The 24,534-nt window shown below is 44.0% G+C and overlaps 1 protein-coding gene across 2 annotated transcripts in view; it reads right to left on the bottom strand.

Annotated features, from left to right (window-relative positions):
• Positions 1-24,534, bottom strand: part of emid1 (EMI domain containing 1) — a 51,517-nt gene that overhangs the window by 12,166 nt on the left and 14,817 nt on the right. For both annotated transcript variants that reach the window (XM_046387406.1, XM_046387407.1), the window contains 2 exons: positions 216-305; positions 70-131 (listed from right to left, as the gene is read on the bottom strand). In XM_046387406.1, coding sequence (XP_046243362.1) covers positions 70-131; positions 216-305 — 152 coding nt within the window. The remainder of the gene's footprint in view (positions 1-69; positions 132-215; positions 306-24,534) is intronic.

Here is a 24,534-nt window from a genome sequence, read left to right as displayed (position 1 = left end):
GAGCAATTACGAACAATATCATATTTCTCAGCGATTCGGATACTGCGGCCGAATGAATACAGTCAGTACCTTCGCCTCCAGTGAGCTCAGCCTGTCGCTAAAAGCTGTGATTCGACTGCAGTTGAGACAATCTAATAAAAAAAGAGAAATAATATATTTAAACATGTTTGTGTAAACCAAATGTCACTGCGTTGTAAGTGGGCATGTGTTCTTACTGGAGACGGGCTCTCCAGTGCGAGCAGGCGGGCGGCGTAGCGTGGATGGTTTCCTCACTGCCTCTTGAGCTACAAGCTGGTTCCCTGCATCTGTAATGGAAGATCAAGACACACACACAAAAGTTTTAGTGATTTCTTGATTTTGAAAACCATCGTTTGCTATGAAAGTTTCTATTTCCATTCGCACGCAACTTGGGGATGAAATGGTGGGCTTCACCGTCCCAAATTTTCTCCAGTATCTAGCTGTCAATCAAAGTTAATGAGAATTAAGTCAAACATTAAATGCAATATGCTGATGACATTAGAGCTGAGGATTAGTCAGTTAAATTTTAAGTTTTTAAGCTAAAACATCAACGATTCTCTGGTTTCAGCTACTCAGAAGACTTTCTGCTTCTTGTTCTTACATGTAAAAAAGCATTCTGAACTGACATTTGAGTTCTGGGAAATTATAATGGGCATTTTTCACAATTTTATGACATTTTATGGATGGATATCTGGCCTTTACAAAGCCTGAGACCACAATCATTCTCTCCCTCATCCTTAACTGATTGTTTTACTTGCCCAACCTTAACCATAGTTTGTTTGCCATGACCACAACCTTTCTCTAGAACTTTGAGAAATTGTTGAATATTACTGTTCTGGCTGGTAGTTGTGGTGAGTTGAATCAACTGTTTACATACTCGTGTTATATTGTTATGATGTTTTTGGGGCCCACAGGTCCCAGTGGCAATTGAGCAATGACTGTGGAGGGCAGTCAGAGGTCTGGACAGACAACAGGAAAAAAATGGAATAGACTGAAGAAAAAGAAGCAAGTAAAATGTTTCCAAGTCTCAACTGATCCAACTTGCAAATACTCATTAATACACAGCAGGAGTCAAGAAGTCATCGTGTGTTTAATGTCATGTCATCAGCCCAAAAGATATGGAAGTCCGACAGACTGTGCAGTGGGTTGCTATCCTGCAGCTGAACTTCTTACTATCAGCCTGAAAGAGCTGACAAAAGGCTGACCGGTTGTAGAGAAGACGATATGAAAATCTTCAGAAACAGTTGCAGCTTTTGTCTCGGTTACATTTCCAAGATACAAACAGTGCGCATACTGCGTTTTTGCCAAGTTGCTTTCCTTTTGCCTTGTTAATTCATGAAGTATAAAATCGCAAAGTCTGAGAGAGGGCGTGTAAAGACACAATAGTTTCCTTGTGTGGAGAGAATGGGTAGTCTCGGCTTGCATTCTGTCTTGCCTTCATTTTATGAAGTGTGGGAGTTTGGGTCCCTGGGTTCTGGATGTTTTGAATGGGCAGACCCTTGTGGAAATGCTAGACTGACTCCTTTGTCTGGCCTGGTCTGGCTCTGGTCAGCCCAGGTGCTCCTGATGCAAACAAGAGGCTGGGTTCAGCACCTCATTAGCCACCAGGAAGCACGGCTTTGCCGGTCAGTGGCCAGCAGCCGCAGCCAAGAGCTATACTAAAAAGAAGCCATGAAATAGCACCTGCAGCACCACGCCGGAGCAGGAGAGTGGTATTCTTCTTAAACAGCCCCACTTATTGTAACATCACATGTCATGATCCGTCTCTATCCACCACAGACCCAGAAAAGGAAAATGGAGGGCTTATTGTCACGAGGAAAAATAAACGTTTGGGAACTTAAGACAGGAAAGCATAACGGGTTTAGTGATTATCCAAAGAGGGGGAGAGGGCAAAGGAAGAGTATGAAAAGTATACAGAACACATGGTTTAGGGGAAACTGAGACTGCTCCAATAATTCCCCCTCCTCAACCTTTGTGCTCATGATTTCACTGTTTTGGGTTCTCAGAGGATTACAAGTGTAGATGGATTTAAACCATGCAAGACCTGAGACTGAAATATTATGGCAAGCGCTCTAGAGTGCAGAAAACTCTTCCACATTTCCATAACTATCTAAACTTCACACAAATGATGAGAACACACGCTTTGATCTGCTCCTCACTTGTCTGTACTGTGCTTCAGTCCATAAGGCTGCAGAAGACAAAGAGGGGTGTGTGTGTGTGTGTGTGTGCGTGTGTGTGCGTGCGTGTGAGTGTGTACACGCACATGCCGGGGACGTTTTCTCTGGAGTCTGGCTCATGTAGATGGCTGCATTCAATTACAAAGGGGGACTCTGGACAGGAAATCTAGCTCTCACCCCTAACGGCACCTCTTCTCCCTCTAGACTAAAGAACGTTCAAGCGCCAAGATCCCCTCACCCGCACTCCAGTTATTGTATGAAGCATTAAGCCAGCTTTGGCACATGGACAACTGTCTCCCCCACACACACCTTCCACACATTTTCGCTCTCTCGGTTTCGAAAGACAAAAAATAAAATAAAAAGAACCCTGCGAGAACCCTCTTTTCTTCTGCATCTCCTGTGACGGTGTCTGTTACCTACGAGGTCTGCACTGTGTGTGTGTGCAGGCCTCGGTGACTTAAATGCCTCGAGTGTGATCCATCGCTCTCTTGGCCAACAATAACATTATCACAGTAAATGAATGCCCCCCTGATGGACATGGCTCATTGTATCTACACTTTGTTCTCAGTGGGCTAATTGCCCCAGTGGGGGGGTGAGGAGGGTGGAGGGGTGTCAAAGAAATGTGTGAATGTATTTGACCCTTTGACCCCATGTTGCACTGGGCCACAATCAGTGACTGAGTCAGAGCTCTTCATTAGAGGGATACCCCCGCAGAGAGTTCAGCAGACCAGAGGCCGTCCTGACATCAGCCCTTTCTCTCGCTCTACTTTTCTCTCTCTCTTTCTCTTTCACACACACGCACACACACACACAGAGTTCAGGAATTTGTTTACAAACACCCTGCTGGCGCAATAATCTCACAGAAGAAGGAGGAAGATATGAGCGTAGGTCACAGTGAGAAGATTATCTCTTTCTATTTCAAAATGAGTTTGCGTAAGGGATCGTTTGTGCTCAAGCAAATTGTGATACACACCGAATGTGGTGTAGAAGTGTATTTTGTAGCTGCAGCTCACTGGGTGTCTTCTTAAAAGAAAATCAGTTTTTGCAGAAAACCTATTTCAGACATCATTTTTCTAAATTAAGTTTATTATGGAGCTCTGCAGGTAGCCAAAAGAGAGAAGGTCTTACAGCATACAGATGTACAGAGCCTGCAGCCAGGGGCTAAGGTTAGACAGACCAACAAAATCGTTTGCACAAATCTGAGCAAGAGGTCTGCCAAGTCACACATGTAGACCTGCGGGCCTCAGATGAAACCCTGACAGGGCCTGTTCCTCTCCTGTGTTTCTTCCGCTGCACGTAACTCGCGGGTTGAATAAATGAAAAACACTGAAGGTGAGTAAACTGAGCACTAGCCTCTCAAATTAAAAGAAAATACTGACATGTCAGTGTAGTTTAGCTATAATATAATGGATATAAGTTTGCTTAAGTTAAATATTCATTGTGCAACTCATCGATACTATGCTGACTGTATCTTGTATCCAAACATTGTCCAGATACAGCTGAGACAAGCTGCAGTTCACATGAGGTGCTGAAAGTTATAACTCTATTTCACTTCCTTACTCACACTGGATCATTTATGGGAAAACTGCACTTGCTGATAGATGGAGAATACATATGTGAAGACTGAAACGACTGTTTGCGAACTGGATGCAACTTCAAATAAAAAAAAAAAAAAAAAACTTTTCAAAAAGTTGTGAGACACAACAACATGGACAGAAGGAGTGTGAATGGTAGCCTGCCCTGGTAACAGACCGTGTTTGTGAGCCAACAGCAGACACATCCATGCCAAGTGTGAAGGGAGAAGCCCTCAGTCCGAACTGACTGCACTCAAAGAGAACACGACATTTTTAATTTGGATTCCACAAAAGCATGAACAATCTGTCAGTATTATATAATTAGAATGTTATTGTGGCAGGTTTATTCCAAAGCTATTATTATTGGCCCTTGAACACCCACTTGGAGCTCTACTGGTACCACCAGAGTGAGAGCCAAGGGTACAACAAACAGGACTGCAGCTGCACGTCTCGCTCTACAAACTAAGGTGTGTGTGCGCTCTCGTGTAGTGTTTTATCTGTGTGTGTGTGTGCGAGAGAGAGAGAGAAAATGTGCATGTGACAAACACACACATGCACACACACTGGCTGTATTATTAATGGGCCAAGGTCATTCTTTCAGTGATACTCTCCCAGTGAAAATAAACCAGAGCCCTCATGCTAAGAGCCCAGTTAGCGCTGCCAACCAGAGTCCTTAAACACACATCTCACACTCAGCTGCACTGACTGCGTGATCCTCCATGCTCATCACCTACTGAGGTTTATTTGCTCTGTGCTTCTGCAGAAAGAGATTCAGCAGTTTGCAGACAGACAGGTCTTAAGGAGTTTTATGAATGTACGAGTGAGACTCTCGTTGTCCGCTCATGTCGTCTGCAGCAGATGGTGAGTGAATATACGAAGATAAGGCTGAAGCAGATACTGTGTTGCACAACCTATAAAGGCTCGTCTGCGCTGTTTCCTTGAGTCTAACTGTGTTATCTCAAAGTCTGCGCTTCCTGTGAGCTGATGCATCACAGGGCCTGGCAGTAGATGTGAACACAAACATCAAAACACACACACATACGCGCACACACAGTGCAGCGAACCGAGCGGACACAGTAGAGCGCAAGGTCCTGATCCATCTCTGTCTGGTCAATTAGCTGAGCTCAGCGCTGCAGCATCATTAGTGACCAGGTGCTGACAACCAGCCAGGGGAGGCGTTTGTCTCTGTCTCTGCACCACCTGGGACTGAACTGCTGCTGCTGCTGCTGCCTTTAGACACACACACACACACACACACACACACACAATGAATAAGCACGACTTTGCCTAACCCTAACCCTTACCCACTGACCCAAAAATCAGCTTTCTCCCATATCGGAAACATGGCTTTGGTGCTCAGTTGGACAATATGTCCCCAGAGTTGCCTATGGCATAAACACACACCCACACACTCAACACTGTAAGCCAACCTGAACAAGGTGGCTTAGAGTGTTGCTGAGTGGGCAGTTTCTCTGTCTATTTTTGAGTCATAAAGAGAAAAACTGAGGTGATCCAGGCCCGGTTTTGTTTTATGTTGTGCTTCTCTCCTGCTTCCACCTTCTCCTCTCTTTCTCTCTGTCCCTGTCCAATACTCCTTTTCCAAAAAAACAACTGTAAGAAATTCAGTTCCAAACAAATCAGTTTGAAAACAAAATACCACAAGCAAAAGAATTTAACACTGTGGGAATATCTGAGCAGCTTAGTGCAGGACGTTCTGTTGCGTTTTGATCTCCAGCCTTCAGTGTAGTTAATATGTGCCAGCCACTAGAACCTAAACAAGAATCAGTTACTTTAACATCATGCTGTCTGATCAGGTGGAGCACAGCATGTGTCGAATATCATCCTGTTCATGTTCAAACTGAGTCCACTATTTTTTCACAGAGCAAAGTGTGTAACACACAGTGCATCTCTGACTCGAATCCTGAGTCTTCATCCGAGTCAGTCAGCGCTATGTGGGCATGCAGATCAGAGGTGCAAATGATTAGTCGATTAATCACTTAGTCGATTGTTTCAGTCATTTTTCAAGCTCCTTCCAGTTCCCAGTTCTGTAAGGATTTGCCATTGCCTTTGTCATTTATGATAGATAATGAAGAGTCTTTGTCTTTTGGACCGCTGGTTGGACAAATGAAGCGCTGTGAAGACATCAGTTTGGACTCTGGGAAACTTGGTTGGTTTGAAACCCTGGTTTCAAATCAGTGTAATCAGCAGCTAGAGAAAAAGATGGATGGGTGCATCACTCTCTTCTAAACAGCTTGCTGAACTAGCTTTTTCATTGATGGTCATCTCAAATCAAACTCAGCCTCTATTAGTGTTAAAGCAGACTAATTAGCAGCTTCCACCTCCCATACGGCTGACTGCTCTCGTCATCAAGGCTTGGTGCTCTGCCCAGAGCAAAACCTGCACCTGAACCCCAGTGTTTATTGAATTTTCCCAGGGTCACAGGTCTCTTTTATTAGGTGACTGCCTTAAAGGGTGGGACTCACTTCATCATTTCCTTCCGTTGGAATTGCTATTCTGCCCCCCTCCCCACCTCTCGCGGAGCAGCCCACACACCGGACAGGTTCAGCTGCAATTACAGGTGAGAGGGACGTGTGGCCTTGCTGCAGCAATTGGTCAGATAATTGATCCCAGAGGAAAATGTAAACAGAGTGAAACCGAATCCGCCACACTGCGTTTAAGATGAAAACAAGTGCATTAAGGCAGCCGGTCTACATCTGCTCTGTTTTACAAGTGTAGCTGAGGTGTTGCAAAGACCGGCTGCAAACGAAACTATTCTACAGCCTGCAGGACCCCGAGGTGAGAGTGTGCGGGGTCAGAGAGGCTGTCACCTCATACACACACCTCTCACTTCATCAATCAGCACAGACACTTATGCCAAGGCAGCGTAGGGCAGCACACACTGGCCACACAACCATAACTACACCCTCCACAGGGCTAGACCTCCATCAGCCCCCACAAAGGGTGACGATTTATGTACTTGTACGTTTTAGAGTAGTTTCATAGTCAATAATTTTACTTTAGTAGTGTACTTTAATAATATAATTCAAAATTCAAAGACAATATTTACAAAATTTAAAATAGTATGAAAATCAGAAAACTGACTGGCCTAGTCTAATCTTGATAAACATGAACTGATGAAGCCTCTTGGATGAGAGGATGTCTTCAAAGACATACAACCAAGTCCAGTTGCGTCCGATTTGATCTCCTTGAGACACGTGAGACAAGTGCTAAATCTTGCTAAACCTACTACAGCTGTTGACTAGAGGTTTTTTAAAAAGCATAATGTGTACAGATATTATAGATATTTTCCGGCATGTTGCACAAACACATGAACACAAAAAAAGATAAGCTCTGCAGAAGACAGTTCAGTGCAACCAGCAGCGTCGTTTCACAAATTTTCTCCACTTCTGGCTCGGCAGATTCTCACATCAGTCCTTTCAGCTCGTCCAGGCCATCCAGATGTGCTCGCACACACAGCCTCTAATCTTTCACAGGAAGGAGGAGGGTCTCCCGCCTCTCCCCCCGCCTCTCTGTCCCAGACAGGGCTGTCTTTACCTCATCGTCCCTCTCTCTCACTCTCTCTGTTTTTCCAGCACATGCCTGCAGTGATGCTGATGGCAGTGATGGGGTCTGCATCTCAGTCTGGCTGCCCCCTCCCGCTCCCTCCACAGTAGGCGGTGGTGTGTAATTACAGAGCAGCGCCGGGCTGAATGGCCTGACTAGTGGGGTGACTGCAGTCTGCTGACAGAGAAGTTTGTGTGGCCTAAAGACATATGCTCCCATTGGCATTTTGGGGCAAAAAACTGGCCTCGCTGGGCACAGACAGGTGTGGGTTAGACGTCTCAGGACACTGCACAGGATACAGCAATCCACACCCATAACCTCCCCTCCCTTCCTCCCTCCTGTCACGCTTCCTGCTTATTGAATTTTCCAGAAGGTTTCATCAAGAGAGACCCACAACTGTCTACCCCACAGAGGTCTGGTCCAGACTGTGGAGAATCCCTTCAAGGCACTTGTAGTTACTAATTACAGGGAAATTGAGTTTTGTTTCATAATCACTCACCACCGTCAGCTCTAATGACTGAGAAGAGCACCTGCCTCCCCTGCTTGTTTTTACCGCTTGTTTTGGGGTGTATCAGTGTGGTGATGGTCACTCCTTTTATCACAAGCCCAGGTGGCTATTAGTCATCAATGGGCCACACGTTGACCGAGCGACCACAAACCAGCTCATGAGGCAGTCTGCATTCAAAGAAGGCGCCACAATACAGAAAGAACATCTGGTGTTTACACAAATTTGAGAGAATAAAAACCCAAGAATTCTAAGTGAATTTAAAAATGGAATAACTCTTTTGTCCCAGTAGAATCCAAAAACAAAAATCAAAAGCATATGGCAAAATGGAAACAATTTTCTCTGTGCCATGAAACAAAAAAATGTTGTGGTCTGTGTAAAGTGACTAAAATTAGTGCTGGTTACATCTGTCGGATTGCAGTGTGCTGATCTGAGATAGTATGTGGTTGGGAGAGGTTGCAAATCCACCCGCCAGTCTTTAAACATTTCCTCCACTTGAAAGCAGCAGATGTCTAATAAAAGCCTGTGGCCGAGGCTGACGATGGGGCTAACACCCTTCACTTTTATTAAGAGGGACACAATAACACAGAAGCCTGATGAAACCGGCTCCTCCCTCATGACCCCGGCTGACCCAAATAAAAGCTGCTTTGTAAACTCTTCCTTGGCGTCGCTCTCTCGTCGTGTGACCTCGATTGGCATCTTATCCAGTGGTGTGCAACCCTCTCCATCACCGTCTTCACGTGTGGTCGCAAGAGAAACCAGGGAAAACAGGACTCCACAGCTGCACACGAGGACGTGACGAGATGAAACGACACACTCTGCTCTGCTGCAGCTTTAGTGTGGCAGGGAGGGGTCCGTCTCGTCTGTGACCCTTCCATAAAAAAACACTCTCTACACACCGCATTAATTAAGCCACACGCCAGAATTACTCCACCACACACACACATGTTCTATAACACGTTAATTTACTGCTGTTTGAATATCATGCGTGCTGCACGAAGATGCTGAACATTTTGTAAGCATTTGTGACTAAAGTCAGACAACCCTATCAATGTTGCGTGAGGCTGCTTTTTCTTTAAAGGATAATTCTTCTATAAATTAAAACTTGAGTTTGACAGTATTTGGCCATCATTTCTGTTGGTTATGACATAAAAGCACTTGCCAAAGTAGTTGCTGAGAACACAACAACATTGCTATAACAAAGTCTGAAGGGCTCAAGAAGCACTAAGACAATAACAACTTATCTCAAACTGTCTTTTAACAATGCAGTACAATCTTACTAACAACAGGAAAGATGGTCAAATCCTGCGGGCCTCGAACATCCTCCAGCTTTGACCAAAACTGGCTGACACCTAAGTAAAGGCTTCTATCTTAATATGAGGCTGCCTCCCCCAACTTTGAGCACCAACTGACATGTCCACCGAGCGCATCCCTCTGTCCAACTCCTGTTAAAGACAGCAAACAAGTCAACCTCAAAAATGTCTATAAGTAATGCAGAATTACTGGGATTGGTAACTGTAATGTAATCGTTGAATTTAAATTTGCAACCCCTTAATCATTACTCATAAAAGTCACTGAAAATTGTTTCTAAGAACTGCACTATTGCTCAACACTGAGTAAGACCCAAGTTGTAATAAAATGAAAGATGAGACACAGTAAAAATGTTTCAGAAGATGAAAACTATCTAAACAATGAGTCGTGAAGACTAATCAATAAAAAGATGCCGAGCTGACCAACTGAAACAGGAATGGCAGTGGAGAAGTGGAGTTTACACACTGCTGCTCTCTGCAAAAACATGCAGCTGAATTCCTGGCCAGCATCCCGTTGACTCTGACCCTGTTCATTAACATACAGAGGATGACAAGCGCTCCAGCACTCTGCCCACAGCTGCAGCCAAGCAGAGTGCAGGCCAATCCACAAACCTTCAGCTAAACATCCTGCCCCTTGTCCTCTGCTACACACACTCTGTGCTGCGTGAGTAAATCCTTTGCCCTGAGTGTTTGAAGGACACGTCCAGTCCAACACACAGTTTATGTGGGTTTACTTTAAGGCTGGACGCTCACTTATTACAGCTTAGAGGTCTGTTTCCACATCAGGCCAAATGTAATTTCCCTCCTGCTGTGTGACTTGTGTGTGAGCACACATGAGAGCGAGCCTTGTTAAGAAAAAGTTTCAATAATCTGCACTTTTCCTTAACCACCCATGTAAACATTAAAAACAATCAAGTCCCTGCTGACAACCCACAGCAGGATCCATGACAACCAAACACAAAAGCTCCAGTCGAACACAATGACTGCATGATAGTGACTGCACCCGTTCATCCAGAGCCAGGACGGATTGCCAGACTGTAGCCATTCAATCTCCCCTCAGGACAATATTCTGCTTCAATAGCAAACCATAAACCTGCCTCACTCTGCAGGGCTATAAACGAACTGAGAGCAGCAGACATGTGTGGTAAGAAGTAGGCCAAATCTTTCTTCACTGTTGTTTCACTTTTCCTCATGATTCAGCTTCTCTCGCAGAGCATTGTCCATTTCATCCACCGTAACAAATCATTTAATTTCGCACTTTCCTTTGGGACATCTCGTATAACACCCTAATCTCCATTTTGCCTTCATAAGTTTGGACCACTTCATTGTGGAGGCATTCGGCCCTACTCAGAGGTTTGTCGGGATGAAAAATGTTGGATGTAACATACTGGAATAGACCACTGTTTCACCACATTCTCTGAAATGGGACAGACGCAGAGGAGTCGGTGAGAAGAATTTTTTATTTGCAACATCTTCTCATCAGATATTTTCCTCGTTATTGTAATATGCTTGACTGCCAATATAAACAGTCTGTAGAAACATAAACTGTTGAGTAATAACCCCCTCTATCTGTGTCTTGCAGTTTCAAGAAAGGCCCGTTTATTTTCATTTTAACAGTTGTTAAAATAAAAGAATTGTGTGAAATGATGTTCCCTATGATAGGATTTTGAAATGGTTTCAGAAACTCAGTGGGGTAATAAAAATCTCTCAGTCCAGTGCGGACCATATAAGCATTTAATACCAGTTAAACCATGAAACCAACCAAAATTTAAGGCTTCATTATGCTTCAAACAAGGTGCTCGTCGGATTACTGAACGCCGTCCCATCGCCACAGCTTTGTGCCGTCACAATTTAAGGGGTCACGTCACTTTGCTGCCATGTAAAGAAAACCTGTGGAGTTTGTTTGCCACCGGCGGCACTAAGGAGCGATGTTTATAAGAGCAAGTTCCTGTTTTGTTTCAATCTCATGCACACAAACGAGGACACGCGTACATGCACGTCTCACACAATCCGTTTTCTCACTATACCACGAGCTGACAGCTGTTGGTGGTAATACATCAAGAAACGCTTCAGCAAAAGGCAGGAAAGAAGAAGAGGAATTCTAGCCAGGACAAAATATTTGCAAAATATTCCTTGCAAATGTTTTATGAGGATGAATATGCAGTAAATGTAATATGTTTGTTAGTCCATAAGGATACATTCAGTATATTTTGGTGATAATGAAATATAACGTCAGCTATAACCTTTAACGCAGCATCTGACAAGGTGTGCGCTGGTGAAAAAAAATAAGCAGGATTTGAACCTCTTCCTTTTCATTCTTCTCACAACCCTTCACATTAGTTTTCGTGTGCACAATCCATGAACACCTTTCAAGTCTTTCCGAAAGCACGTTCACAACCTTAGGAACGATTATTCAACGCCCTCCGACGGCCATTCACAACAATTCAATTCAATTCAGTTTATTTATATAGCGCCAATTCACAACAAAAGTTATCTCATGACACTTTCCAATTAGAGCAGGTCTAGACCAAACTCTTGGTCAGCCGCACATTTACCCTTCAGATGTGACCGCATGATGCGTTTTAACAACGAGTTGTTCCGGCATACTGAACCCTTTCCGGTTCACAGGTTCTTGCGATGCATCACTACAGAGACACTGTTCCATCTCTTTGAGTATTTGCTGCCGTTTTAGGTTTCTTTACAGCAAAAACGTTCACGCATGAATGAAAAGCAGACGTGGAGGTCTGGCTGATAAAAGCACAGCCTCCCGTGTCTGAATGTCTGACATGCTGAGTGTTTGAAGAAGTCCTGAACCTGGCTGAGTCACATACGGTCTATTCATGTAGGCGTAGGCCTGACTCAACAGCAGAGTCTCAAAACTCCTCATTTAGACGCTTCTGAGCTTGTTGAAGGACATTAAAATTTCAGAAAACCAAGAGGAGTGGATACCAAAAATAATCCAAGCTAAGAGTAAAGAAAAAAAAAGCTAAACTAAACTGACATCTCTTCCATTAATTCATATGAGGTCCACCTACTGATGCTCCTTCGCTCCATTACATACAAACAGTTGTACGTATGTGCGAGCTCTCAGAGCTGTGGCAGAGTGCCAGGATCAACATCACTCCCTCCACACTCCAGGTTCAGTGCGAGATTGATGAGTCTGCTGCAAGCTGCTGTCTCACTGTATTCGCCATCAACTTCGTGCCTCCTGAGCGTCACTCTTTACATCATTTCTGTGCAACCGTGCACCTGTCAAAACACACGCACACACACAAGAAAAAAAAGACTGAGACTGACCATGATACTGCCATCATCTGCGACAGGCGTTTAAATAACACACGTCATCCACCTGATACTACCGCATCCCTCCTCTCGGCGTGCTGACAGACGGGGCCTCCACACTCAGTATTTCTTGTAGACATACAAAATCCTGCTGCTGCGGGAAATGAGATTATAATGAAAGGCAGCAGGTTCGCGTTTCCAGCTCTCAGCTTTCTCCTTCGAGGATCAATAGAGTATCAAAAAAATCTGTTCAGGGGAGTGTTGGTGTGATCAAAGGGGACGGTGATCAGCTGCTGTTGATTTCTAAGCTACAGAAGTTTAGCAAACTGCATCGGGTTCCAGACTGACGAATGAACAGAAGGTTGTTTCATTACAAATGAAAAAGGAATTAACCACAAAAATAAGTAATGTTCTTGTTCCTCATTAGAGGTACTTGGCTTAAACTGTCAGCAGGGTTTGCAGCAGGGCTGGGATATAATTCAGTAAGATTATAATTTATTGGTTTTTCCGTGGGATCATATCACGAGGGATCATTTTACAAAATTATGCTGTCCACATTAATGATTCTGTTTAATAACCTAACACAAGAGTAATTGTTTAACAAGCAGAGAAAGACAATTTGGTGATTTTATTTTGCATACATTTTCAATAACGTCAGACGGTTCAAAAAATAAGGGATAAATAAAATGCATGAAGAAAAAGTGCCTTAAAGTGTTGGGACTGTGGATAATCTTATCAACATGCGGATTTCTCTTGACAGATTTTTTTATTTGTTTGGATCATTTGGCCACTTTGGAGCCCCTGCTGCTTTGAAAACTCTTTTATTAGCAACAAATGCTGCTAATTAACATTCAGCCTAATATTAAACTGGCTTTCTGGCAGTGCTACCAAAGCCTTCTTGAGGTTTTTAAATGGATCTTACCCCTGTATGCGTGTATGCATGCACGCACACAGAACTTGCATACATGTACATTTGCACACATACAAACCACAAACCCACACGTATATACTGACATAAAGTGGGTGGAGTAAATGACTGTGTGAAGCTGAGCTCCTCTCACTTTAATCCCTGGGTGAATGGTGAGCTGTGCGCCAGGCATTCCTCTGTGTCTTTCTAAGGCTTTTTAGGGATTAGACCCCACTTACTTCCAAAGGCCGCAGGGTGGGATCAAAGCTGATTGGGTTTTTTCAGTGTGTGTGGAACACTGAGCCTCTACTCAGGTGGACTCGCAGGGAGGCACCAGAGAACAAGACACCGCGGCCTGAGACGTGAGACAGCGACACAGGTCGCACACACCTGGTGGGGGTCAAACCTGCACTAATCCAGCACAGCGCTAACCGGCACTGTGCTGATTGATGGTGGGCCTGCAGGAGGTGAAGGCTTTAAGGCGAGCAATAATGCAGGTATGCCGGACCTCAGCTCACTGAGGTTAGACAAACACAAATCACAAACGTGGGAGATTTTAATCATGGGTTTCTTCTGTCATGCCTACAGTTTAGACAGAATAAGGGGCCTTTTACGATGAGGACATAAATGAACATGCATGCGATGGACTATGCAGCAATCTGGACCTCATTCTACTGATCGCTTGCGCCACACCGCAGGCTTTAAGCTGGCTAAACTTACATCCAGAAAAACAGAAGAGAGACAAAACAAACATGACGACTGATCTGCGGTGACCTCAGCACAGATCCATACAGCATCTGACCTTTACCCTGGCAGAAAGAACAGGAGGCTTCATTTAATCCACGTAAGGCAACACAAATACAAGTTGAGGAAGTCTTTATCATGACACTACGATGTGTAAAGAATTTGGATCACCAGAACAGCCCAGAGCAAGACAAATACACAGACATGACAAAGAGCTCTGAGCTCTGGTCTTGTGTCAGAGATACAACAGTGGGATTACTAAGGCTAACTTGCCAAGACCCTCTGGGTACATTCAAAACAAACTCAGTATATCCTCAAATATATTATAATATTAATGGGAAATTAGAGTTCTTGTGCAGCAGTCAGGGAGGAAACCCACAGCAGGAGCAGACACAGAGTGCATGCAGTGGATGACGCTAATTACTGGATGTAGGAATTTCAAAGATTAATCCGTGTACAGCCCGAGCTATCTGCAGCATCTCAATCCTGGTGACAAACACTCACAGCATGTTTTGGAAACTCCCAAGGAAATAAACAAAAATGGTCTTCAGAGGATTTCAGCACCCTGTAGATAAGCATAATCATGACCAACATTGTCTACAAAACAAAAAAATGATTGACTGTGTGTGCACGCATAGGGGGAAGATTGTTACTCATGTTCCCTCTGCAGAGGTATCTTTTCGCATCTTTATGTTTTATCTCTGCTCCGTTTGCAACAACACCAACCCAGCGATGACACCTCAGTTCTGGGCAGCATCAGACTTGTGGTCCTGTCTCATGTCTGCCTCCTCTGACTGAGGGAAATAAAGTGGGTCGTCAAGCACGTCGGGGCGACGGTTTGTTTGTGTTTTGCACCATTGGAGATAAGTATGCGTGCTCTGTGTGTTCTACAAAGGGATGATAAGCTAAAGAGGAGGCATTCAGAGATGAGCAGTGCAGAGGACAAAACCACAGACAAAGGGGACAGTGGGTGTTTTCCTGCAGATCACAGCCCTGGAGTGTTTGGGCAAGAGAGCAAAAGAAAAGAAAAGGAGGAAAAGTAAGAACGAGAGGGCCGTCTGTTGTCACACCTGTGTGTGTGTGTGTGTGAATTATGTGGGAATTCCTGGCACGACTTCACCTACTGCCACAGCGGATTCAGAGGGGAAATAGTCTGAAGAGCTCAAAACTCTAACATAAATAACAACTTTATTGTCAGCCCAGCACATTTCAGCTTGTGGTCGCCATCAGGGCCATCAGTCAACACACTGCAGAGAACATTTAAATGAGATGAATGATAGGCTCATGTGGTTTGAGGCCAGTCATATTTCTAAACTTTTAGAGAGAGGTAAGAGGGGTGCCGGGTGATGGATTCGGGTGACACCATCCTTTGTTGAGCATCTATGCCGAGGTGTACAAGCTGGTATAGAGGAGGTCTTTTCTCAGAAAGTTTCTCTTCTGTATGGCATACTATGAAAGTTATATACTGCATGTAAGAAAAAACTTTATATGGATGAAAAATTGAAATGACATTCAACCATTTTTTAACTGAAAAAACAAGAACTGCTGCTATTTCATTGGTTTAAAGCTCAAAATGAACAAAATAGTTCGAACTGTCATGCGCAGTGTATAAACAGTGTATAAAGTCTGTTTTTACTGACTTTATTTTTTGAACCGCTTTCATACCAGCCATAATCAAAAAATTTTCTATGGATAAAGTAAAAAATTAGTTTGGTGGAAAGAAATGAGCCTGAACATTAAAATCAACAGTTTTACTTTAGAGTATTTTATGACTCAAAGACATATTTATTTAACAGTAAAATGAGGGATTTTCTCATTTTTGGCTCAGACACACCAGCGAGGGGGGGGAGGGGTGATTCATTCTAGGAAAGCGATGCACTATTCTTCCTTCAGGTCACATCCAACTTTCTCCCTCTGTCTCCAGTTGCCAAGGCTGAGGTGCTGCTGGGTGATGGAGTGCTCCAGCATCAATGTGACATCCATACTCCATCGCTGTCGACCTGAAGACTGACACCAAAACTCTCCCACAGTTCGCAAGTGCACTGCAGTTTACTCTCTCTGCTACAGATCAATCGGAGAGAAAAATGAGAAAACTGCTGGGGTACAAATGAAAGACGAGTAAAGATAAGAGAGTAGAAGAAAAAAAGAGACAGAGGGAGGAAAACGGGATGCTTTATTCTCACTCCCTTCATCTTCCACCCTTCTGCTGTGGCACCAAATGAGGGTCTTATCTCTGAAAAGCACTTTAACACAACATGCCCACAGACAGAGCTCACTGTGTGAAGACATGCACACAGGGATGAAAGCGCACACATGCAGAGGAGTGGAAGCAGATTACAGGATCAGAGGAGCGAGGAAACTCAGATCAAAACCTCGCAAAAACCAGCACCACCTTTACAGCAGAGAGAAACAACCGGCCAAACGAGCAGCGAACAATGCCGAGCCATCAATCAACATTGCTCCTGTCAGCTAATAAACAGCCTGTGTGATCACAGTTTCAGGTCAGCAAGGGACCTCTGATCCTGCAGGGCTCCGGCAGGGGCTGACCTGGTGGATGCTGCCCTTATCTGAGCACCGCATTACAAAGCAACACGAGCTCCGCGTCAAACTCCTCCCTGCTGGCGTTCACAAAGTTTTTCAACAACAGCCGTCCCTGCACTCCCACACTGCGAGAAAGTGCTGATCAAGGAAAAGAAAAAACTTCAAGACAAACTCCACAGTAGACACTTTGATAACATCGATGGGCGCTGTACATCACAGTACCTCTGGGCTGCAAATAGCAATTAGATTTCATTGTCTGGTCTTTAATCTGGAAACAGTGAAAAAAACATTCAGCAGAATTTTCCTGAGCCTGAGGTGACATTTGCACATCTGCTTGTTTTGTCTGATCAACAGTTCAAAGCTCAAAGTTTACTGCTTACAAATTATGACTAAGCTATGATCAAAATTGTTCATCTTGATCAGCTCAACTGATCAACTAAAGGTTTAGGTTTAGTCATACATAAATAACTATTTGTAACTTGTGTCTATGTCATGCCAGAATCGGTGAAACAGGTTAATCACAATTTTTCAAATGGTTGTTTTGTCCAACCCAAAAGCACAAATCTCAAAGGTTAGAAAAGAAAGGCAGTAAATCTTCATGTGTGAGAAGCTGTAGCCAGAGAATTTTTTAGAATATTTAAGCAACTGATCAATGAACCAGCTCAGCATAACAAGAAAAGAAAAGCACACGACGCAACGAAGCAACGACTGATGCTACTAAAGGTCTTTAATTACCAGCGTAAGAAAAAATGTGGGCGAAAAGGACGCACAATAGTAACAGTAACAGCACTACTAATAAACATGGACATTATTTTTGATTTATATGCTGATGATGATGAGCGGTCATATTTAGACGGACAGCGAGGCAAAGATAACATTTCATTACTGAATTTCAGAAGGAGGGTCAAGTCACATTAGGTCTGTCAGGGACTTACGGTGTGCAGGGCCTTTTGTGGCTTTTCAGGTCTAAATCATATACACATGAGAACCGCACCCACACCCCTCCACCCGTCGTCATCATGGTGTGATTTATCAGAGCAGTCCCAGTCGCAGCAGTGGTGGCGGTGAGCTTCCAGCTCCAGAGATTAACACTCCTTCCTCAGAGGGAGCGGAGCACTACTGACACATGCATACTGAGATAAAACATCTGGCCTGTCTCAACTAAATATGTCTCCTGTGTGTATGTGTTTGCAGTGTCTGTCTTGTTGTCTGTCTGGAGTGTACATGCATGTGTGTGTATGTGTAGCCCAAACATGATGTGTGTATCCCCCTCCGTCTTCCCCTCTTCATCACCGATATCTGGCAGTGTGAGTTGTGCTCTGGAGCACTCCTGGAGGTCTTGGCCCGAGAAGGACCTGATTTCTCCAGACATTTTGGTGCTGCAGTTAAAATGGATGGATGTGTCCCACTGTCTGACTCCAAGCCCAAAAAATGTCTGACATATATCAAACTGATAAGGAGGGGGTGTTTCTGAGGAGTACACGGGTTCCATCCTCATCTCTCCTCTCACAGTAGTCGAACACCAACGGGTTAAAGTACATAGTGGCTCCAAAAACCATCAACGGCACCTTGCATGAGCTTTTAATCCTCTTACTCACCCTCTATTCTCTGCTATTTATTACTTTTAATTGATTCATAAAAGTCACAGTTGAGAGATTAAGTTTCATTGCGCGCACACGAAACATGAAGGCTAATTGTGCCGACTCTACGAGCTGCTTTTGGTTTATCTGAACATTAAACTACTTATGAAAGCTGTAAATATCACAAGTGAAAATTAGGGCAAACCAACTTATAAAACTTGTTACACCAATTTACACTAAAACTACACACCAGACCTCTTTCTCCATATATAAAAAAGCATTTCAATTTAAAGCTTTATGAAAGCTTCAGAATTACACATGACATCACTGGAGGTGAGATGAGAAGACTCGGCACAAGTGGAAAATTAAAGTAATTTATAGTGTTTTAGCACTTAAGTCCTCCTCCCTCTTTCTGTGCAGTTACGAGGGTAAAAATCAAACAGTGCAGAGAGAGTTATCATAATCGAGAGCTCTCAAAGTGACACTGCTCAGCGGTAACCTTTGTATAAGTCACGCCAACTTCACTTCTGTGAATCCTTGAGTTTTGGGACCTTATTCATGCAGTGGCCATTTTGCACAGTTTGAAGAAAAGGTGATACATGTAAATTGTATTCATGTAGGCCTTTTAAAGGTCCAAAAGGTCTCTAAACTAATTTATAAAACGTGTTTGTCACTGCCTTCCAACACAACCAGTTTGAGCATTTTGTGACCTTGTCCCAGACGGATGGACAACTTTCTGATCTACCAACGCTTCAGCTGATATTGGGTGTAAACACTACTGACTGAAGTGTGAAACAGGATGTGCACCAAAGTGTACCGTGTTAAAGTCATATGCTCTGATGCCCCATCCATGCACTCTGACCCTGTGAGTTGTGATGTGTAATACAATGAACACAACAAATTAAATTCCATTCACGTCCACAACATCAGCCAAAATGATGAACTAGTGACCCACCTAGGACAGAGTCTTAGTTTATTAAGCATGCAAAGTGTGATTAAACATATGTATTAAGATATGAACCTATGTTTCTTAAACCTATTGATTTCTTAGATCTAGTTGCCTCTGCACTTAGATTCTTCAGGGAGGAATCAATGATCTGACAAAATTTAAGGTGCAGAGTGCAAAGAGTAGTTAGCCTTTATTGACGTAGTCTTGAAAAATCACAGTTGGAAATGTCCGCTGTGTGACTCACAGCCGCAGACACATCGCTGAAGCAGTCATTTCCCTTCCTCTCATACAAACTCTAAACAGTAACTTAAAAGTTCTGTAAAAGAGATGACGCAGACAAATATAAACTTTGTGCTCCATAACTTTCCAAACAGGTGCCGGGATGTTTAGATTTTGTGTTCATCAAAACATATGATTAAGCAACATCTCTGGAGACGTTCGTTCATCTTGGAATACGGCACGAACCTGATCCTCTTGGCCAAAAAGCATACCCTGTGCAGTCAACTGTACCACATTATGCCTTTCCCTTTCAACATCTGCTACTTTTCATCAATTCCACCCCAACTTTCATTCAAACAACATTAGCAAAAGAAGCGAGTGGAGTCAAACTGCTGATAAAAGCCGTCCACGCTCCACCCGCCCGCTGCACAGCCTCTCAGATTGATCCTTCAGGCACTTCCAGAGAGGAGGGTGGCTGCTCATTGTTGCTGACAGAGCCAGCCTCGGTCTTGACAGAGAACCTCCTGAAAAGCTCATGCAAACTCAGCTGCACTTTTGGAACAAAAAGTGAACTGGCGGCAGCTCGGGCTAAGGTTTCTGCACTGTCAGGTGCAGCCAGGGGAAAGGAATTCCAGCTTGGCGAAAAGAGCTGCTCTGATGGATGAATGATCCTGAGCAGAGTTTGTAATTCATCTCCCAGTGTGCCCTCTCCTGTCCCAGTGCGGATCAGGGAGTGTGTGAGGCCTCCATCACAATTAGACATCCACAGTGAGAGTATTAGTCTGAAGCTGAGACTTAACTGTCACTCATTATGACCTCTAGAGTCTCTGTATGTCTGGCAGGTATCCATGCTGGCTACAGTTTTCAGTCTAACAGCGTAGATGGAGAGAAAACACGGGAACAAAAGGCAGTTAGACCACAACACAAAAGAAAAGGGAATGTAATACAAAGAGCACTCAATTCTCTTTGGCTTTCACAGTCAATCATCTTCCTAAATGTTGAGGCACTTGTTCGGCGCTCTCTTTGCCTTTAATCATTCTTTTGATTTGCTGATACTCAGACGCTAAAAGGGACACATTGTACTCCCTTTAGCATGATTGGCTAACAACATACAGCTCTGAAGTGTCACGGAAATTTAAGACTAACACCGAATGAGCATGTCGAGAAATTTCCCGCGATAGTCTTGATACAGTACTGCCACTTAAGGAACAATACTTGCCATTATTCTGCAGGAAAGCACAAACTCTGCACCCCTCAATTCTCTGCCCTTTCACCCTCCTGGCGTCCCTATGGCTACCCACTCACACCCAGGGGGTAGCGATGCATGGACTGTGAGAGGGTCAGACAGAGTAGACAAAGACAAGGGAGCCTCAAATCCAATTTTACATCCAAAGTTCTGCTACATTATGAGAAGATGAATTACCTCAAAGGAACACTGTGGTTACGGCTTGTAGAGAAAGCATGAATGATGCTCATCATGGTTATTACTACAGTCTGTTCTTTGTCCTTTTAACAGTAACATGAACAGGCCTTTTCAGTTAAGAAAACCCCTCAGTTTCCCTCACTCACCATGTCCCTTTTAATATTTTTCCTCCATCTGCCTTGGAACAACAATGCCATCTCATTTTTTTGTGTGGATGCGGTTCTCATGTGTACATGATTTAGTGTCAACTTGTGACGACAAGAGTGGAGGAAAAATCGTCTTTTCCGTTCTGTCTCTTGTTGCTTTTTCTACCTGGCAGCACTTGGAGAAACGTGTCCCGCTGTAGCCTTGCCACCCTTCCACTAGTAAAGCCTTTCTCGTTTTACATACCCATCTCTTTCACCATCTAGGAGGGAGGGAATAGATTATCTCCCCCTCTAAGCAAGGCTAGGGGGAGGAGAGAGGGGGCGAGAGCTGAGCTCGGACTCCCAGGACAAACTGTAATTCCCCACTTTGTCTCGGGGTCAAGAACCCATCTGGCCGCAGATTTAGTAACTCTGCTTCAATAGGGCTCTGTTTACTCGAGTAGCTAGGTTTACACAGGCAAAGTGAAGGGTTCATATAAAACGCATTAACTGAGAATAATCCTTTTGGTCTTTTGTAAATAGGATGTAATGATGGGGGATGTCCAAAGAGGGCAACCATTTCTGAAAAGGCTCAGAGGAGCCAATTTGTGTGCAGGCAATGGCTCAGTACCAAATCCTCTGAACCGTACAACTGTGGCTTCTCACATACCAATATCATCATTCCATCACTGATAAATCTGCAAGTTATCTTCTTGATCCATCGATTGTTTGACCGATAAAATGTCAGATAATAGTGAAAATTCTTGGTACCGTGCCTTTTTACAATTTCTTGAAACTCAAGCTGATCAGTCTCCAAATGGCTTGTTTTGTCCAATCAACAAACCAAAAGCCAAAAATGACTGATTTACTATGTGATAAAACAATGAAAAACAGTCTAGAAGCTGGAATCAGAGAATATTTGGTATGGTATGTGTGGCAAAACTGGATTTTTGCAAATATCCAAGATGCAGACATTTTCCATCTTGTTGCCGATACCGATACAACATATAGTCTCTCCTGTAGTGGACTTAACATATTTTTAAAGCTTCCCTCATCGTGAATGCAGATACAAAATGGTTTTGAAAACACACACATTCATTGGGCGAAATTTCTTATTTAGAAGTTTGCATCTCATACATATAATTTAAGCATTGTGATATGTCCACCTGCTTGGCATCCGCCCTGTTTGGGCCGATACCCATGAGGTGCAGATATCGTGCATCCGTACATTTTTTACTTGAAAATTACATAAATGATTAATCAGGATTGCTGATAGTGAAGACAAAATGAAGCAAGTCAATTAAAAGCTTAGACAGCCATTTCTGCTTTGAACCTCGCACTTGCTATGATCATCCATCGCTATCACAGTGAATGCAGGCACAATTACAACAGGAAACATAAAGTGACCAGATAATCTGTCTGTCTAGTGTTTCCATTGTGCTATAATCAAGTGAAAACCAATGCGGAATCATCAGAGACACCTACAGCAGCATGCAAGTATCCACAGATCCACACTAACACAGACAGAATGGCAAACTTTTAAAAGCTGTATATTTAGGGATTTTGAGGAGTTTGCTGATTGTCTGGCTGACAGCCCTCTTGTGTCCATAAAGCTGAGCAGACATGGTCTCATGGGACTACATGCGGTCCCCATCGGGTGAGATGGAGCCTTTTAAGAAGACAACGTGGAGGGCAGCCAACAGAAATAAAAGAAGCCATGACATCATTCTCAGTCCCTCAACCCACAGTCAATGACCGCAGCAGACAGAGCAGACCGAGCTCTGACTCTGGCACAGTAGCGATATGTGATTTACTGCCCTGTCAGTCTATCTGTCGTAAGGCACACATGCAACTGATATACAGTGTGTATGTGCACAGAAACAGAGAGACACAAAGGTTGTGTGTCCGTGTCCTGTATAAGATTTATTGATTAAAGCAACTCAACGAGTTCAGCTCATTGCTTTTTTTTCCTGTTTGTGTGACCTCGAGTCACGGGTGGTGTAAAGTTTTACATTTAATTTTAGTCTGAGTCACGAGTCTGTCTGTTCATGCAAACTTGATATATGCGTCGTGCTCGCGAGAGCAGGTGTTTCTGGTGTCTTAAACATGTGTGCGAGCGTGAGCGTTTGTTTGCTGCCCGGCCCTGGCTGTGAGCTCAGCATGAATGAGTGAGAGAGCCATAAACACCTGAGCAAGCAGGAACACACAGACACCCTCTCTGGACTATATTTATGGTCCTGATTGAGGCGGGGGAGTTTGTGTGTGTGTGTGTGGGGGGGGGGGTCATCCTGTACAGCTCGGCTCTGGTCGTGGCGAGGATCCAACGAAAACACCAGGGCTGTTAAAGCCCCTCTGGATGAGTCCCAGAGGGCAGTGGAGCGGACAGAATGCAGGCCTGGGTTTAGAGGTTCAGGGGTACGTCCTGTTGTTAATGAGCTCACCCCACTGGGCCTCTCTGGCTCTGAGCCCCTGACGCTGCCCCACCAGCCAAACCAGGACCGCCACAACCTCTTCCTCCAGCCACACAGACTGGACCTGGACCACTGAAGCATACCACACTTCCTGAACAATTTGCACATCCTCACTCTGTGCCCCTGAGACCATCTCAATAAGATGTGTGTCTCCAAGTGAACAAGAGGATGGTAAAAGACAGCACCATGCGCTGTAGGCTGAACATGCGTGATTGTGCGTGCAGGCCCATATGTGTGTGGTATTGCGAGAAGCCCATGAGACCTGACCCCAGACGATGCAGGACACCAAAGAGATACGAGCACTTTAAATAAATGATGCATGTTTTACATGCTCTGTTAGTGCAGGGTAACCAGCAGTCTGAAAACATGACACACAGTGTTTCACTGAAAGAGAGAGAGTGTGTGAACTTTATGTGTGTCATGTTTTCAGACTGCTGGTTACCCTGCACTAACAGAGCACTTTAAATAAATGATGCATGTTTTACATGCTCTGTTAGTGCAGGGTAACCAGCAGTCTGAAAACATGACACACATAAAGTTCACACACTCTCTCTCTTTCAGTGAAACACTGTGGCGCTGAAGGTGGTTGTAACAGCACGCACAGGCTACATGAGCAGGGTGGGACGACTGCATCGCCGAACTGCTGCGACTCGTGTGTTGGTGTGTCTACACAGGCAGCGTTTCCCATCTTTCTACATGGAGTTTGCCTTTGAAAATGATCAGTAATGATGATGACCTGGTTTTTGCTTTACACAAACTTACAAACACTGACTACTTAAATACGACATGAGGCATGAAACCACTTGTCACATTTATAGACGGTGTTGTCAGTGTAGCTCAGGGTTGTCAGGTGCATGATAATTATTCCATTTTTACAGTAATTTTGCCCTTTACATGATGTGCAATCAATGGTTCTTTCATTATTTCACATTCCAACTTTTGATTTGACCACTTAGCTGTAGTTGGAACCCACTGTACTCCATTTAAATTAACAAACGGATGTAGTATATTTGGTTTTTGGCACTCTGCCACACCGTCCTGCCTAAAACCCCAACTGAGAACAAACTGAACACACTCCTGTGGTAGTACCTTGTTTCCTCACAGCCCTTAATCCAATGCAGCTTACTGTAAAGTCCCACTTCGCC

This window comes from Scatophagus argus, chromosome 4 (genome assembly GCF_020382885.2).
Source record: "Scatophagus argus isolate fScaArg1 chromosome 4, fScaArg1.pri, whole genome shotgun sequence".
Classification (NCBI taxonomy): Eukaryota; Metazoa; Chordata; class Actinopteri; family Scatophagidae; genus Scatophagus; species Scatophagus argus.
Note: the sequence above shows the minus strand (reverse complement) of the source record. Positions and strands in the feature narration are given on the sequence as shown.